Consider the following 16,254-nt stretch of genomic DNA (forward strand, 5'->3'; position numbering starts at 1 on the left):
GAAGCAGTTCTTAAAAGACTTTAAAGTCACTCCCGGAGTACCACACACGCACACAGACGCATTCCTGGAGGAAACCTTACACCTTGTACTCCGGCTCGCCAAAAAAAAAAAAAAAAACGCTCGCAAAGAAAGGAGTCGACGGGAGGGCGAGCCAGCCAATGAGAACCTCCGTAGAATTCGATTTTTTTCACGTCCTCCTCTGTGATTGGTCCGCCTTTCCCCTGGAGGCCCCCGCCTCCGCGCGCTGATTGGCGGGTTTTCCCGGCTCTCCGGAGGTCATTTGAATACGCCTCGCTTTGTGGCTCATTACGGCTCCGCCGGTTCAAATAATTGAGAGAAGCACGAAGAGCCGAGCAGACAATGGAGAAGGGCACGACACGGAGCCTCCGCTGAAGGACCTCTCTGCGTGTTTACTCACCGCACACCTCCTCCCCGACCACTACCGCACTTCCAACTACCCTGGATAGTCGCCTTTCTCTCTTTCTCGCTCTCTCTCTTCTATTTTTTTTACATTTTAATTTGCCTGTGAAACGGACGTAGAGCTGCACCACCTCAGAGGTAAGTCCCACAATGAAGTTAACCATAAAAAAAATAATCTGCTCTGTTTGTGTTCAGCTAAACTTTTATGCTCCTTAAATATATATTCTGCACGGTGGAGTTTTGTTATGTAACTCCTGGACATGGTAAACGGGGTCACGAGGCTACATTTTCTTGCAGTAAATCCGGGATTAAGCTCATAAAAATCGGCTTTCAAATTGGTTTGATTTTGATATTTCGCACATTTATGTGCCATGGTCTGAAAACTGTGTCAACTGCAAAGCGATTTGTGCTTTATGGAGGAAACAAGTGCAAACATCGACCCACCTCCAGTGTCTTATTTTACTTTTCTGTTGTTACATTTGTTGTTGTTGTTATTTACCAGCCATGTGAGGTTATAATTAGAATCTCTGTCGGACGCAAACACACATGACTCACCGGCACCTGCGATGGGACTGTGGTTTAGCACAGCATGACTTTTATTCACAGGCTGCTTCTTACTTTTTACTGTGTTATGACTCAGTCAGAAGCCCGTAATGTGGACCAGTCTGTGTGTGTGTGCGTGTGTGTGTGTGTGTGTGTGTGTGTGTGTGTGTGTGTGTGTGTGTGTGTGTGTGTGTGTGTGTGTGTGTGTGTGTGTGTGTGTGTGTGTGTGTGTGTGTGTGTGTTTGAAAGAGAGGGAATAACAGATTGTGTTTGTCTGTAGGGAAAAGAGAGAAAAAAACCAGGCAGAATGAGAGAAAGCGTGTGTACTTCTGGCCAAACAGGCTCTAAAAAGCTCCATTCCCGCCACACAAAACCCGCAGTCCTTTTTAACTTAAACTGAATGAGAGTTTTAACTATTTCTAACAGGTTTTTTTTTCACATACCAGCTAAAAAAAACACACGCACACAAAAATACAAATAAAAACACACACACACACCAAAATAAAGTGTTGAACTGCATTATTGAATAACATAGGAGTTAAGTAGAGTTGAGATTCAGGACTTTGCCTCCATCTAAACTCGTATTGTGCTGAGAGGCAGACTCGTGTGAGATCAGTAGGTTTACAGAGAATAGAAAATGTGTGTGTGAGAAAGACGACAACCCCCCCCCCCCCCCCAATACAAGCTTAGGTTCATTACATCCGAGCAGCAGAGGAGATAATGTGCCTTTATCCTTTCTGGCTCTGGGTTAATACTGTACTAGCCTGCCAGATCATACAGAAGGCAGGTGTGTCCCTTTAAGTGTGTGTTTGTGTGTGCTTGTGTGTGTGTGTGTGTGTGGAGGTTACGTACATACAAGGAAGTGCATGCTTGAATAGCAGTGTGTGCTGGAGTAAAAGATAAATCAGTCTCATCACCAGGCGCACAGTCCTCCGTGTATCTCTGTGCTCAATCTGAGCCTGGTGTCTGTGTTTGCTCTGCTTTGCCTGCCTATCAGATCTGCGTCCAGCTTCTCAAACTGGCCACTGGTGTTTTGAAAGCGGCTGCAGGCCTCGTCTGACCCGCACGCTTCCCCCCACGGAGTCATCAGAGCTCGTTTGTTGTTTGGTCCCGGCTCTGTTTCCTCATACTTTTTTTTTTTTTTTATTACTTTTGATGCTTTGCTCAGTCCGCTGATGACGTCTGGATTGCGTTGCTAATGAATAGAACAGTGATGCAGCCAGTACGTGAGAGGAAGGCGGGTTAAAAAAACAGTTCAGAAAAACAAAACCGGATGAGTACAAACTGTTTTTAATGTTTGGGACAGACAATATAAACAACATTTATTTTTAGCAACATAAGACACATTCCAGTTGGGTAACATTCTGCTTCTGTGACACAATGAGCAAAGCAAGTTACTTCACATGTGAGACTGTTTGTCTGCTCTGCTTTTTTGTATCTTTCGGGAATGTACACAGCATCCCAGAAATGTTTGTTCAGTGGATTGTTGCTTCTGTATTACACCCCAAGTGGGCAGGGAAGACAGGTATTGACTTATTTCATTGAAATCCATCCAAAAGGAAGCGGAACACAAAGCCAAAAACAGCAGGAAGCAATAAAACACCAAGCACCCCCCCCCCCCCCCCCCCCCCCCCCCCCATGGTGCATGAAAAAAACCCAACCCCTTAAAACAAAAAAAGAGAAACGGTGTATCTGTGCATACATCAATTTGCTTTGTGTTGAGTTGGCACATTCCAAATATCGCCCTTAAAAATCCCCTCTGCTGCCCAAGTGAATGGACAGAAACCAGTACGACCGGTCTGTTGGTGCCAGCTTTCACGTTCTTTGTCCCTACGGAGGCTCTCACTTGTCCTCCGACCTGTTTCACACCTTTCGGACGCTTCCTCCCGCTGAGTGAAGTCAAGGTCTTTACAGGTCAGCTCGGTGCTGTGACCTTGACTGGGACGCTTATGTTGAGGTGGACGGTGCCAACAGGCACTGAAAGATTGCTCGACAAACAAACAAACAAACGACAGGTTCAGACTAACTGCGACATTCTCGGCGTGCAGAGTCTGCTGCAACTTATTGCACCACCAGGTTCTTTCCAAATAGAGAAACCAACATAGGACTGTCTACCCACAGTGACTGTCAATTTTAACCTCAGTAAGTCAGGTCATTGTTCTGCCTCCGATTAGCTCGAAAAACACATTCGTGTGGCGATGGTGGGGGGGGGTTTCCTGCTCAGAACAATCGCAGGCCTTTCGCTCCAGTGGTGTGCAACATCGAAGGATGGAGGGGAGGGAATCAGGAGTAATCTTCTGATGTGGGGTGTCGGCATTGATCCTCCCACACAATGTGGGCAAATCAAAGTTTCAATGAAATCCATTCTAAGCACTGAGTAAGTGTGCGAGTCTCGTCAGAGATGATTCCACCCTCGAATGTTGTATTCTTCTGCCAAGAAGGGCGAGCGATCCCGAGCACACGCCGAACTTGTGCCTCGTTTATCACCGAGGGACCGACTCGCAACCCCCTTTTACCCGACGGAGTTCATTAAGTGTCAAAGTACATCAGGTGCAAAGTGGAGCAAAGATAGCGTTGCGTTATAGGTTTTACCACTTTGGGAAATTGTGTCACATGCGCTCTTATCAGGCACAGGCCGTTCCTTCAGCCCGTCGCACTCCCAAAAATGTCCGAAGGAGCTTGACGTCCCCGGTGGAGCTGATTAAATCGCCCTCTGCTTTCAGATGAACTAAGGTAATAATGACAGAATGTCCCGGTCGTGAGGAGGCAGCTTGTAATTTAGCGATCTTTTTGCGACGGCACGGTGCTTATTTTCGAGCCAGTGACCATGTTTAGAGGCCTTAAATTTGATTACACGTCTCGAAAAGCGGGACTCAAACAAACCTTTTGTGGTTCTTACTGTAGCGAGCCGTCGGGGGGGATTTCTGACCGTTATTTGGGTCGGGGACGGCGCAGATAGCTGAATATGTACATGTCTGCTGAGCTCAACTGGTTTTTAAAAAACAAACAAACAAACAAAAAATCAAAAAAAAAACAACACAGTTTAGAGTGACTAAGTTAACCATAGACTGTTTGCACACCGTTTTGCCTGAGAGCTGTTTTGTCCTTGACCATTGTGTGCTTTGTTTATTCAAATCCAATGCCTTTAAGTCAATTTTCTTCTAAATCTGAGCTGCTTCTTTCTCCTAGGACCTTTTTTTTTTTTCTGCTTCTTCTTCTTCTTCTTCTTCTCCTCCTGGCTCCTTATCTCCCTTTATGACGCGATGAACTCCATCCCACAGGTCACAAACACAAATTCGTGCGCAGCTGAACATAAAAGTCGAGATTATGGCATATGGCCACTCAATGTGTGTCGCTGTAATAAGAGTCTAAAGTCTGCTTTGCTTTGGTTTGACTGACGTGAAAAGGGGAAAAAAAAGTGATCCCAGCCTCGCCTCACGCAGAGGTGGGGCGTCACACTGCCCGGCAGCAGCGTGTGTGAAAGCTGCTGTGTGTGCGTGTGCGTGTCTGTGTGTGTGTGTGTGTGTGTGTGCGTGTCTGATGATCTGCTGTGATCTCTTCCTGGGGGTCTTTGTGTGGCTGTTAATGCCATGACAGGATAGATAATACCTCTATTGTTGAAGACCTCCCTCCTGCCTCCCCCTCCTCCCCCTGTGAGCCTGTTGAGCTCAGCAAAGCGAGGTGTATCTTTTTGAAGCCGCATTAAATGATTTTGAAAAAAAAAGAAGAAGAAGAAGAAGAAGAAGAAGAAAACAGCCTTCCTTCAAAGAGCCGTGTCAGAATCAGAGGCAATCTCTAAAGACGCTCGCATTGGGAAAGTTTTCATTAAAAAGCCAGACAAAGGTGTCTTTCACACGCCACGAGACATTTAAAACCACTAAATTGTGGCTTCTTCTTCATCTTCCTTTTTTTTTTTTTTAAAGCTGTTTGGGACACATTTCACTGGTTTGAAGTAGATAATTTTTTTGCCTAAAGCACTGTTCAAAGTTCAGCTTACTTTCACCCTTCAATGAACTTATTTATATCCCTTAACATGCCGCAGCCACCTGCTAACGTAGGAGACTGACTCTGTTATGTCACATCTCGCATTGCTTGAGGGAGAGATTTGTTTTAATGGTTTTCTGTGACGATAATGAGTCACGCTGTGGCTGAGCACGATTCATATGGAAATCAAACATGGAAACATGCAATGGGCATTTAGGCCCTGTTTGAACTTTATACCACAACCTTTTCAAGTGAAGATTCTTTTGAGCTCCTGAAAAGTTTGGCATTGAAAACAGCAATGCTTTGAAAGTGATGTCCAGTGAGGTGACAAACTTGTTGTTGTTGTTTTTTTTTACTCAAATACATCATGTAAACAGAGCCTTAGACTTTCAAAAGTTTAACACAAGAGCAAGTAGTGGTTGTGTCAGCGCGGGTTTCTTGCACAGCTACGCATCTTTGCCTTTTTCTTTTTTTTGCGTGCTTTCGTTCGCCACATCAGTCGGCTTCCCCAGTCTGCAATCTTCGACGTTTACAAACAAGAGAATATAGACAATGCTTTCAATATGAAACTATGCTTTTCCCAATGCCATCATTAAGTCGTTCACGGGCGAGCGCAGCCTATGATTTAGCCAGAGTGCATTCTGGGAGCCGCAGCCTTCGAGAAGCCCCAACTATCCAAACGGGTCGACCTTTTTTCAGGAAGCTGGTCTGGAAGGAAAACACCAAATTGGTTTTTGGTTTTGTTTTCGGATCAGGTCATCTTCAAGTTGCAAAACACAACACCAGCGAGGAAGAAAAAGGGGGGGGGGAGAAAGAAAGAAAAAAAAATGGGTAGCAAATATTTCCCAGTGGATTCCAGTCGTCCCAGCTTCACCGCACACTTCCAGACTTGTGTTTCGTAACTTATTGAAGGTTGAAGAGACTGTAATCTTTTAAGTGAGTTAGAAGGAGTGCAGCAGGCCGGAGAGCACAGGGTTCAGAGGAGGGGCTGGCACTGGACTGCCTTACTCTGGCAACATGCCAGGCGCTACGGTGGACAAAAGTGTGTGTGTGAGTGTGTGTGTGTGTGTGTGTGTGTGTGTGTGTGTGTGTCTGTCTGTGTTGCTCAAGCTATCATATGTTTATGTGTAACTTGTGTGTGTGTTTGGATTACTCTGGTGTGGGGCTTGGCGCCATGGTGGACGAGGGTGTGTGTGTGTGTGTGTGTGTGTGTGTGTGTGTAAGATGTTGGCTGAGGCAGACACTCCTCTGTTGGCGCTGGGATGGACAAACAAAAAGTCTGCTGGATTCCTGCAGGGTTTTTTGTTTTCTGGCAGAGTGTATTCGCATGCGTACATGCTACCGTGTGAGGTGTGTGTGCGTGCGTGTGCACACGTGTGTGTGTGTGTGTGTGTGGCTCATTTATCGCTGGCATGTGTTGCCTAGACAGACAAACAGTAGCGGGATAAAACAGGCTCCGGAGTTAAAGCACGCCTCGGTGGTGATCTGGGATCAGCTTACCAACCTCAGATCCAATTATCTGAACCATTAAGACCAGGAAAAAAAAAAAAAAAAAAAAAAAAAATACTGCGGTTCTGAGATCATCCATCTGTCACGCTGTTTTGCTTTCCATATGTCACGCTGCCGCCAGTGAGTGAGCTTCAAGGACGTGACTGAACATACAGCAAAGCGCAGGGCGACTCAAGCGTCTGTGCTGATTTGTAGAGAATTTTACTGGCAAATCACTTTTTCAATAAAGGCGTTATCTCTGGAGCGCTCAAAGTCAGAAAGAACAAACACGAGAGAGGGGTAAAATTATGCGATCAAGTGTTATTTTCTCCACAGACAGCTTCTCAAACACATATTTTCACAATATTTGATTGCCGCTTAAACGCCAGTCGCCCAGCCGTGGAGTTGGGCTGACGAAGCGAAACGAGCAGCAGAAAGTGCAACGCTGGAGACGTTGCTGTCATTGTTTAGTGATTTCATAATGAGCGGGAGCAATTTTCCCCACTTGGCATTTTGATGTGGTCTCCTCCCATTACTTGTGTGGATTTCTTGCTCATTAATCAATCTAACAAAAAAAGAATTTGATCCTCTCTTTTTAGTTGACAACTTAATACTACCTTGGTGATTCTTTTAACTTCAGTTAAGGTTTACAACCCCAATAATGGCTCCAAGGTAAATATAACATTTTAATTTGATTAATTGAGACACGTTTGGATACACAAATGTAAGAAGTCTGTGCTATTAGCGATTGTATTTTCATGCAGCGCAGCTCTACTCATCGAGATATTCAGGTTTAAACACTGGAGGCTTCTTTTTTTAAGTTTGTTCAACATTTCACATCGTGATGAAATGAAGAATATGAAATGAAATGAACCACGCCAAACGCTTCATACTTTCAGACAGAGGTCTTCATCATTTACAGCTTTAAAATGTCCTTATTCATCATGTGACTACTTTTTTTTTTTGTAAGCAGAGCTAAATCTATAAACAGCAGCATGATCTCTTTGTAGTTTGACAGCAGCCTCACTCACGAGTTGTGTCCGAATTGAATGAAACTAAAGACAAAGTTCCAAGAAAAGCAGATTTCAGCTTATGGAAGTGTGACTCAAACCGAGCTTTAGCGTTACGGTAAAACCTGAAACTTTGCCCTGAAAAAGAACTTCCTTAAAACTCGGGGTTAAATTCTGAATCATGACTGGATCATGAATTTCTGTCGCAGCTTCCCAAAATAGTTTACTGGGGATGTTTACACACATTCAGCCTTGGTAACCAGTCGTTTGTGTGGTTTTGTCCAGGTCACCATGCCTCCCACGACGCCGTACGCCGGAAAGTTCAGCTCCTGCGCTCCTTACGGCAACAACAACAACAACCATCCGCAACCTCAGAGCCCGTACCGCGGCGGCACCGGCCCCAAAGCCGCCAGGGACAACGTCTACAACGGCAACTACTCCTCGGCGGAGAACCCTTACGACATCCCGCAACCGCACAGCGCGTACCGCAGCGCCTCCGTCTCCTCCGTCAACGCCAAGGAGCATCACTACAACAGCAGCTACGCCGTCTCGGAAAACCCGTACTCCCCGCCGCCGCCGCCTCACAGCCCCCGCCAGCACAGCACTTCCTGTCCGGGCCGCGCCTACCGCCACACCAGCGGCAGCAGCAGCAACGGCGGCGGGAGCAGCGGCAGCGAGCAGTCCTGCCGCAACAACTCGGCCGCGACGAAGGCCAGACTGTACGGACACGGCATCACCGCCAGCTACGGCGAGATGTGTTACCACGACAACAGCCTGGTGTCCGCGTCCCTGGAGGCCCTGATCCAGCACCTGGTGCCCACGGTGGACTACTACCCCGACGTAAGCGTCAGCGCTCACAGATTTTGTCACGCCGCAGACTTCCTTGTAGGCGTCGACCTACTTTTTTTGCGAAACAAAAGTTTGCCTCTGATTGTCTCTGATTCAGATTTGTCTGAAAAGCCCGTTTTTTTTGTTTCACCGTCATCAGAGATCGTACGTGTTCACTTTCCTGCTGAGTTCACGCCTCTTCCTGCACCCGTACGAGCTCATGACGAGGGTCTGTCATCTGTGCGTGGAGCAGCAGCGGTCCGGAGATGCCCTGCTGGATAAGGTGGGCGGATTACAAACACCCACACACACACACACATACACACACACACACGCTCTCTCTTCCTCTCACTCACGCACACACATGCTGTGTTTAAATGTCTTCTCTGGACTTTTACTCAAAAACTCTGTCGGAAATTCTAACCGTTAAAACATTTAAAGGAAATAATTCTCCTTTTGGGGATTTTTTTTTTTTTTCCCCTTCTGATTTCAATGTAAGTTCCCAGAGATTGTTGCACAATCACTGTTTGAAATCCCCACCAGTGCAGGGAAAACAAGGACACGCACACACACAGATGCAGCTCAAAGTATTTTCTTTCTCTTTCTATTTCTTCTTCCCACACAAACTCACACCTTCCAGAAACTCCACAAACTGTTCACACTTTTGTTTTGATTCAGGTGTTTGTCAGTATTTTTCTTGCTGTTGAAACCCCCCCCCCCCCTCCCCCCCTATTCAGACGGATTCAAACTTGTTTTTTTTAATCAAGTGTTCTTTTTGAGTGAAGGATAGCCAGATTCCATCAGGCCCCCGCCCACCGCCGTGTCTTTATGTCACATAAATAAAGATCAGATTAAGGTCACCATGTTTTTTTTGGTCCCAAGACAAAATGACATGAGATTTCAAATGTAATCACGCCTGTCGCCGCCGCATTACCTAACGTGCCGCGCGACTGTTTCGCAGATCCGTTTCCGCGAAGTGGCGCCCAAGCTGGTGCAGCTGCTGACGGAGTGGACGGAGACCTTCCCGTACGACTTCAGGGACGAGAGGATGATGCGCTGCCTCAAGGACATGACGCACCACGTGGCCCGCGGCGACGAGGTTAGCAAGCGTCGGCTCCCGTCGCTACAACGTTTGCGAGCTTAAAAGATGAAGTGACCCACCGCTCTCTCACACTTGGCGTCTTTTTCTCTCAGTACTCCTGGCGAGCCATGCAGCAGATGACCCAGCGCCTCATCAAGCGCCTGTCCGCCCTCGGCCAGTACGAGGAGGCCGTGGCGGCGCTCAACGCCGTGGCCACGGAGCGCCCCGCCTCCCTGAAGAGCAAGCAGGCCTCGGCCCAACGGAGCGACGTGCTGAGCGTGTGCGACGACCCCTTCGTCCTCGCCCAGCAGCTTACGCACATCGAGCTGGTGAGCGTTCAGATTTGTGGATTTTTCCGGGCTGATCCGCAGATTTGTGTCCGATGGAGGGTTACACCGAGGCAGATTTTACGACTTTTGAGTGCGGTTTCTGCTTCATAGGGCCTCTTTTTTTTTTCTCTCTCTCTCTCTCTTTCTAAATTCGGTCTTTTTTAGTGTGTGTGTAGGGAGGGGGGGATATTTCTTTTACTTTTCTGTTCGGCTTTTAGTTGTACAATAATTACTTGGTTTCATAGTTTTACCCAGTGATAAACACATCAAGCATTCAGTGAAATAAAACTGGATTATAAATGCTTTTTAGAAAAGTAAAACAATAATCGTAATTGATTTATGTAAAACAATAAAATATGGCCATCAAGAAGAATTACGTAATGAAATAAATGTATGAAAAATTCGGATGAATATAATAATAAAACACATTTCTAAAATAATTTCCCATGCAGCAAGGTCATTCTTATTTTTAATAAATCTGCGGGTTTCATTTTCATTTTGAGATCTGGAGCACACCAGCAGGGGAAATATCCACGTTAGGCTGTCGACTAAAAATGAAAACCTACCAGCTATTTTAATTACAAGCATCGAAGTGGAATGAGAAGACGTTTTGACACTCATGTTCAAGATGTACTTTTTTTTAAAACTTCTTGTCTTTCTTCATTTTCCACCTCCAGGACAGACTGAGTTTTATCGGCCCAGAGGAATTCATCCAGACGTTTGCCATGAAGGATCCTCTGGAGAACCATAAGGTACGAGTGATTCGGAAGGAAACCGACACCACACCTGAGCGCTGGGAAACAAAAACCTGCTTGTGAACGCAAGAAATGCAAAATGCATCTTTCAAGAAAAACAGGAGGTTCTCCAATGGCGGACTGCGGCCACAGCGGAATATATTGACATGATCTTTTTGACATTCACATGGCTCTAAATTAGGGGATTGTAGAACATAACCAGCCCACAAGGCGCCCCACACCAAGCAAATTGTAAAAATGTCAATGAGGCTCTGTCATACAAGAAATAACGATGAAATCGATTTTTTTTTTTTTATCCCAGCCCTACCAGAAGGTTTCATTAAAATTGGCTATTATGTTGAGATTAGACACATTTTCTCTCTCGTAATTGTTTGGTTTTGTGAAAATACAGAGATGTCCATTACCTATACTCTCCACCACAACAAAGAGAAACTTTAAAATTCCAGCTTGTTTTGACACAATCTTACGGCCCGATCCTGTCGAGATGAAACTGAACTGCATGTGGCCCCTGAATTGAAACGCGTTTGACATCTCTGCTGTAAAACATTTCAAATATTTACGTCTCAATATCAAAGCAACGTACTTGCATGCAAGTATACATGAACTATTAAAGCAAGCGATACCCATTGACCTCCGCGTGACCCTTTAACCATCAAAAGTTGACTCTTGATCACATCCTCCCAAGCAGAAACCTGTAACTCGCATCTGATATCCTCATCTGTCTGTTTCCCTCCGTGGTATATTCTCCATATTTATAAAATGAGGAGAGCTATCTTTAGGCTTCATCTGAATAGATCTCACATCCGTCAGGATGACAGCATATGGCCCTCCGAGGTAATGACAGCTTTGGGATGGAGCGGCACGACCTGTTTATAATTATCAGCATCAAAGAGCTGAACCACAGATTGTAGTTATTTTTAAGTCATTCTTTATTATCGAGATTGTGAAGTGTCTCGCCGCTCCGCTGCGTGGTGTAATTTGCGGTCTGCTTCGGTTGGAGTTGATTTGCTTTAAGAGACCACATGAATTGGATCTCGCCGGCAGATAGACGGGGAATCCGTTTGGCTGTATTTTCACGGCGGCCTTTGAAGAAACGCTGGCGGCCCGCCATGAATGCACCTTTCTTTTCTCCAGTCTGAGTGCCGTCCGAGGCGCTCTTTCCGCCCTAAGTGGTCCATGCGAGTCGGCTGAAGGGTCGCCTTCAATCAACGCCGCCGCAAACGCGCTTTCAACCCGCTGCGTGTGAGCCGCGCTCTTTCTCTCCGCTCGCCACAGCTCCCTGCGGTTATATAAGACACCACTTTGGTATAATAGGGCAGTTGAGTCAGCGAACGGGGTCCTGAAGTGAAAAAAAGGGGGAAGTTTGTGCAGCGGAGTGGGCTGCCGCTGTTGTGTAAGCATTTTAATAGAGCCGCGAATCTCGGGGATTACATCATCACTCGCCCGGTCTCGTTTGTTTTACGCCCGGCTTTTTTTGTAATGTTCATTTATGCAAGAGGATCCCCCCCCCCCCCCCCCCCTACTCCCCAGGCGAATAGGTCCACAGCCGTTTCTCACGGAGGAAACCTAAAAGCAGATGCAGAGGAGGAGAAAATGACAACAGACACGTCACGGGCTCCGCTGAGCGGGGCCAGAGGTGACGTGGGTGTGAAAGCTGTCAAGACCCATTAGTGAGGAAAATGACACAGTAGCAGCTGTCTGTTACCTTGTTTCCCTTTTCTAACAACACATAGAAGGAGTTTATTGAATCACCGTGAGGGGAATATGACAGAAAATGATGCACTCCAGAGCGCTCATCAGAAAGAGTCGGAGCGTCGAAAGAACAAAGCGAGAAAAGAAATCTGTAATCCCAAAACAATCTGTGTGGCCATGAAGACGTCAGGGAGCTTCCGGGAAAAGCCTCATAAATCCGGGATCAAATGAGACAAACGAAACGTCGTCTGGAGCCGCCAAACCTATTCCACTGGTTTTGACCGTCTTTGTTTTTGTGCTTCTTCTGCCTGTCAGGGTTTCTTCCGGAAGCGTAAAACCAGCAACCTGGAGGCCTACGTCAACTGGTTCAACAGGCTGAGCTTCCTGGTGGCCACCGAGATCTGCATGGTACGTCGTTCACACGTTGCGTTGACGTCTCGGTTTGTGTTCCGCCTCGGAAGCGGCAGTTCTACCAAAGTTAAAGACACAATTTGATTTGATCAACACATACATGAAAGCTTCTCGAATCCAATAGAAACTCCTTCTCTGTCGTCGTTATGTGATACATCTCACCTGATCCACATCACCTTCCATTCTCTTTTTTTTTTCCAGCCAGTGAAGAAGAAACACCGAGCGCGGATCATCGAGTTCTTCATCGACGTGGCTCAGGAGTGCTTCAACATCGGCAACTTCAACTCCCTCATGGCCATCATCAGTGAGTATTGCACGCACATGTAGTGTAGAGACAACGCGGCCACTAAATGAATCAGCAGAAACCAGACATGAACGTTTTGAATTCAGTTTCATTCCCATAAACCCCCCCCCCCCCCGCTGGCTGTGAAAGCAGGGTTTTCTGAAGCTGAGTAGTAGTTCCCACCGATTCTCTGTCGAAAAAAGCCTGTAAATGGAATGAAATTGAAAGAGGAACACACAGTGCCAGCTGGACCCGAAGGCTAAATCTAATCAGTTTAAGGAAGCACAGAGTGAGTTAGTGGAGGGCCTGTGGTGGTCCGGCCGCGGCTCACTGTCCCGAGTCTCTCTCTCTCTCTCTCTCTGCTCTGTGTACTCATAATACTTCCTCCGCTTTTCAGCCGGGATGAACATGAGTCCTGTGGCCCGACTGAAGAAAACCTGGAACAAAGTAAACACGGACAAGTTTGAGATCCTGGAGGTAAGGCTCGCTGTGCAATTATGTAACCAGGCCTGAGCGCATTCTCACATGGCTCCGTTGTTTGATGACCGTCTCCTTTGTGTCTCGCTCGCAGCACCAGATGGACCCCTCCAGCAACTTCAGTAACTACCGCACGGCGCTCCGCGGCGCCACCCAGAGGTCGGAGACGGCACACAGCAGCCAAGAGAAGGTGAATTATCACACCGGAGTTTCCAATCGAAAAACAACTTCTGCTGAGTTGTGAGTTTCCAATCATCAGTGTTTCCCACCCTCCTCCCCCCCCCCCCCCCCCCCCCCCACAGATCGTGATTCCGTTCTTCAGCCTGCTGATCAAAGACATCTACTTCCTGAACGAAGGCTGCGCCAACCGGTTGACCAACGGACACATCAACTTTGAGGTCAGATGATGGGTTTTTTTTTTCCCCCTCAGTATTTGAATGACTTGAGCTGAACCCTGAGTAATTCAGGCAGTGAGAGGAAACTGTCATACGTGATGTAATAGCTCACCCTTGTGGCTCAAAGGAGCGTTACACTTTCCCCCTGACTTACCTTTGATGTGACAACAACTCCAGAGACACCTATTATTTCTTTGTGGTGGTGCAGAGTATACATGATGAAAATGTCTATATTTTCACAAAGATTAAACAATTATGAGCTAAAATGACAACAATCTCAACATGAAGTCAATTTCAGTGACACTTTCTGGTGCAAAATACAGTGAAGTATCCAGAAAACTGATCCTATTACTGTCGCGTTGTACATGTTCTTACAGGCTCACCTTGACAGCCTGACTTTGAGGTTAATGCTAGTTCAATGTCGTTGATGGCAGCATCACCGATCTCTCAGCTCAGGCCTCATTTTTGTTCAAAAACGAAAAGTTTTCTTTAAAATGTTTACACTTCGCATAGCGGATTGGCCGGTTTTGGCCCACGGGTCACGAACATGTGCAAAGACATGAAATTTAAATAAAATCATGGCTTCATCGTTACTACATGTTTACAGACCAAATACGAGTACTTGTATTCAGTTACAGCACCAATATTATTGCCTCTAGTGCATTTTAATATGATCTTATTTGTCTTTAGACCCAGCTTATGTGCCACGTTCAATCCAACTGCATACTTAAAGGACCTGCTTTCTTTGTGTGTGTTTCAACAGAAACTGTGGGAACTCGCGAAGCAAGTGAGTGAATTCCTGGTGTGGCGTCAGGTCGTCTGTCCGTTCGACAGAGACCGCCGGATTCTTCAGTATCTTGTCACCACGCCAGTTTTCAGTGAAGACGGTGAGTATCCGGTCCTCATTCAACGGCGGAATGGTTGGCTGTCGTCTGGCAGTAGAGAAAGGAGAGTGAAATTGATTTGTGGTTGCAGAGCTGCACTTGGCCTCGTACGAGAGCGAGGGACCGGAGAACAACATGGAGAAAGACAGTCGCAGGTCTCTGAGGTGAGCGTTGACACACTGAACGGGAAAATCAAGTGAGCGCGTCAATCAAATGCGTCGGCATGATGGTAATTTTTATATGTCGTTTCTCTTTCCAGATCGTCCCTCCTCCATCGAGAGAATCGCTCGTAAGAGATCAAGACAACCTCCTGCGCTTCACAGACTGTAAATGTATCAAGTGTTAAAAAGCTACGGACTCGTCTTTATTGACTTTGCGGGTGCATTTTCATGAGGCCAACGTTGTGGTCTTGGATTTAAATGCAGTTTTACACGCCAAGAAATACATCTGGGATCGCGTCCTCTTGGAGGAATACCACGAGGAGCATTAATGATTTATGAATCAGACACGGGAAAAGTCCCTGATGAAGTTCTCCCAGTGCCAAAACAACAAACACAAAAAAAAAAACCTCAGTGCTGCTGCTTCTATCACCCTCTGTCCTGAGGAGTCTTCACCAACTCAAATCAATTGTGAGCATCTTGACTCTACTCAACCTGGATCCCTTAACACAAAAATTGTGCATTTTCGTCAACATCAGCTCTGTCCAAGGCACTTACAGGGGTCCGACCCGGCTCCCCGTGGGCGCCCTTCACCGGCCACGCCCACCCCTTTGTGCGGAAGGACCTTGTGAAACACGAAGGGAGAGATGGGTCACCTCTCATGTCTTGTTTGTTTGCCACCTCCAAAGCACTGCAGAGAAGCCCAGAGCTCGCAAAAGCTCCCGACATCTGTGCGCCAGAGCAGAGATCGCATCCATCTGTATCATAAATCACAGGCCGCTTTCAGAAGCGGCGCCGACGCCAACACGTGCTCTCTACGCTTGCTCCCGCTTCGCACAGTCGCTCAAGAGACACTACGGTCGCTATCGATGGGGTTCTGAACATATTGTGACGTGTGCACTCGTGACTCTGTTGGTGACGCGAAGCCGTGTGCGTGACTGCAACTTCGTGCTAATCATGCAAAGCGTAATGAAAAATGCACTTCAGCGTGTACTGGTATCATAGGACTCAGTGACTCCCGATTCGCAGGCGTCTTTCTATACCATAGTATTAACTTGTATTTTGTATCAGAAAGCTTGTTTGTTTTTGTAATGTACTTTTTTCTGAAGTTCTGCCATGAGCTTGTTGCTGGTTGGCTGGCTCTGTGTTGCTAAGCTATAGAACACCAGTTCATGTATGACGTATGAGATTTTATTTTTTATTTTTGTCTGATTGAAACACAATTTGTTGTGTGAACTCGTGCAGCTTAACCCTCGTCTTCCCTCTTTCAGCCGCTGGTGACGTGAGCGTGACGTGATCCTTTCAAAATCTAGTTAGGAGTGAATGTGATGCCACTTTTTTTTTTCTTTTTTTATATTTCATTCTTTTTATTTGTTGTCATATATGCTTTTAAATATTTTTGGGATGTCAGTATCATTGTGTCACCAGTCAGGGTACTTGTACTGAAAGTCTTTGTGAAAAGAGAAATATATATATATTTTTTTCCTTTCAAAATAAATAGAACAACTGAGTGACG

The 16,254-nt window shown here is 46.3% G+C and overlaps 1 protein-coding gene across 1 annotated transcript; it reads left to right on the forward strand.

The window, feature by feature from the left end:
• The first annotated feature begins 335 nt into the window (after positions 1 to 335).
• LOC308140560 (ras-GEF domain-containing family member 1B-B-like) lies at positions 336 to 16,249 on the forward strand. Its single transcript, XM_080510388.1, has 14 exons — positions 336 to 558; positions 7,731 to 8,285; positions 8,434 to 8,556; positions 9,235 to 9,372; positions 9,468 to 9,683; positions 10,361 to 10,435; positions 12,446 to 12,538; positions 12,743 to 12,845; positions 13,222 to 13,301; positions 13,396 to 13,491; positions 13,604 to 13,699; positions 14,460 to 14,583; positions 14,672 to 14,744; positions 14,840 to 16,249. Exons 2-14 carry the CDS (start codon positions 7,737 to 7,739, stop codon positions 14,871 to 14,873), a joined length of 1,800 nt encoding a protein of 599 aa, XP_080366514.1. The 5' UTR covers positions 336 to 558; positions 7,731 to 7,736; the 3' UTR covers positions 14,874 to 16,249.
• The last annotated feature ends 5 nt before the right edge of the window (positions 16,250 to 16,254 follow it).

Source organism: Blennius ocellaris (genome assembly GCF_963422515.1).
Source record: "Blennius ocellaris genome assembly, chromosome: 15".
Classification (NCBI taxonomy): Eukaryota; Metazoa; Chordata; class Actinopteri; order Blenniiformes; family Blenniidae; genus Blennius; species Blennius ocellaris.

What these genes read in the sequence shown, in the direction of transcription:
- LOC308140560 (XM_080510388.1), top strand. Translation starts at nt 7,737, where the DNA reads ATGCCTCCCACGACGCCGTACGCCGGAAAGTTCAGCTCCTGCGCTCCT. An exon ending in GAGATGCCCTGCTGGATAAG is followed by an intron (nt 8,557 to 9,234) that starts GTGGGCGGATTA and finishes ACTGTTTCGCAG; the next exon opens with ATCCGTTTCCGCGAAGTGGC. An exon ending in GCCAGTTTTCAGTGAAGACG is followed by an intron (nt 14,584 to 14,671) that starts GTGAGTATCCGG and finishes TTGTGGTTGCAG; the next exon opens with AGCTGCACTTGGCCTCGTAC.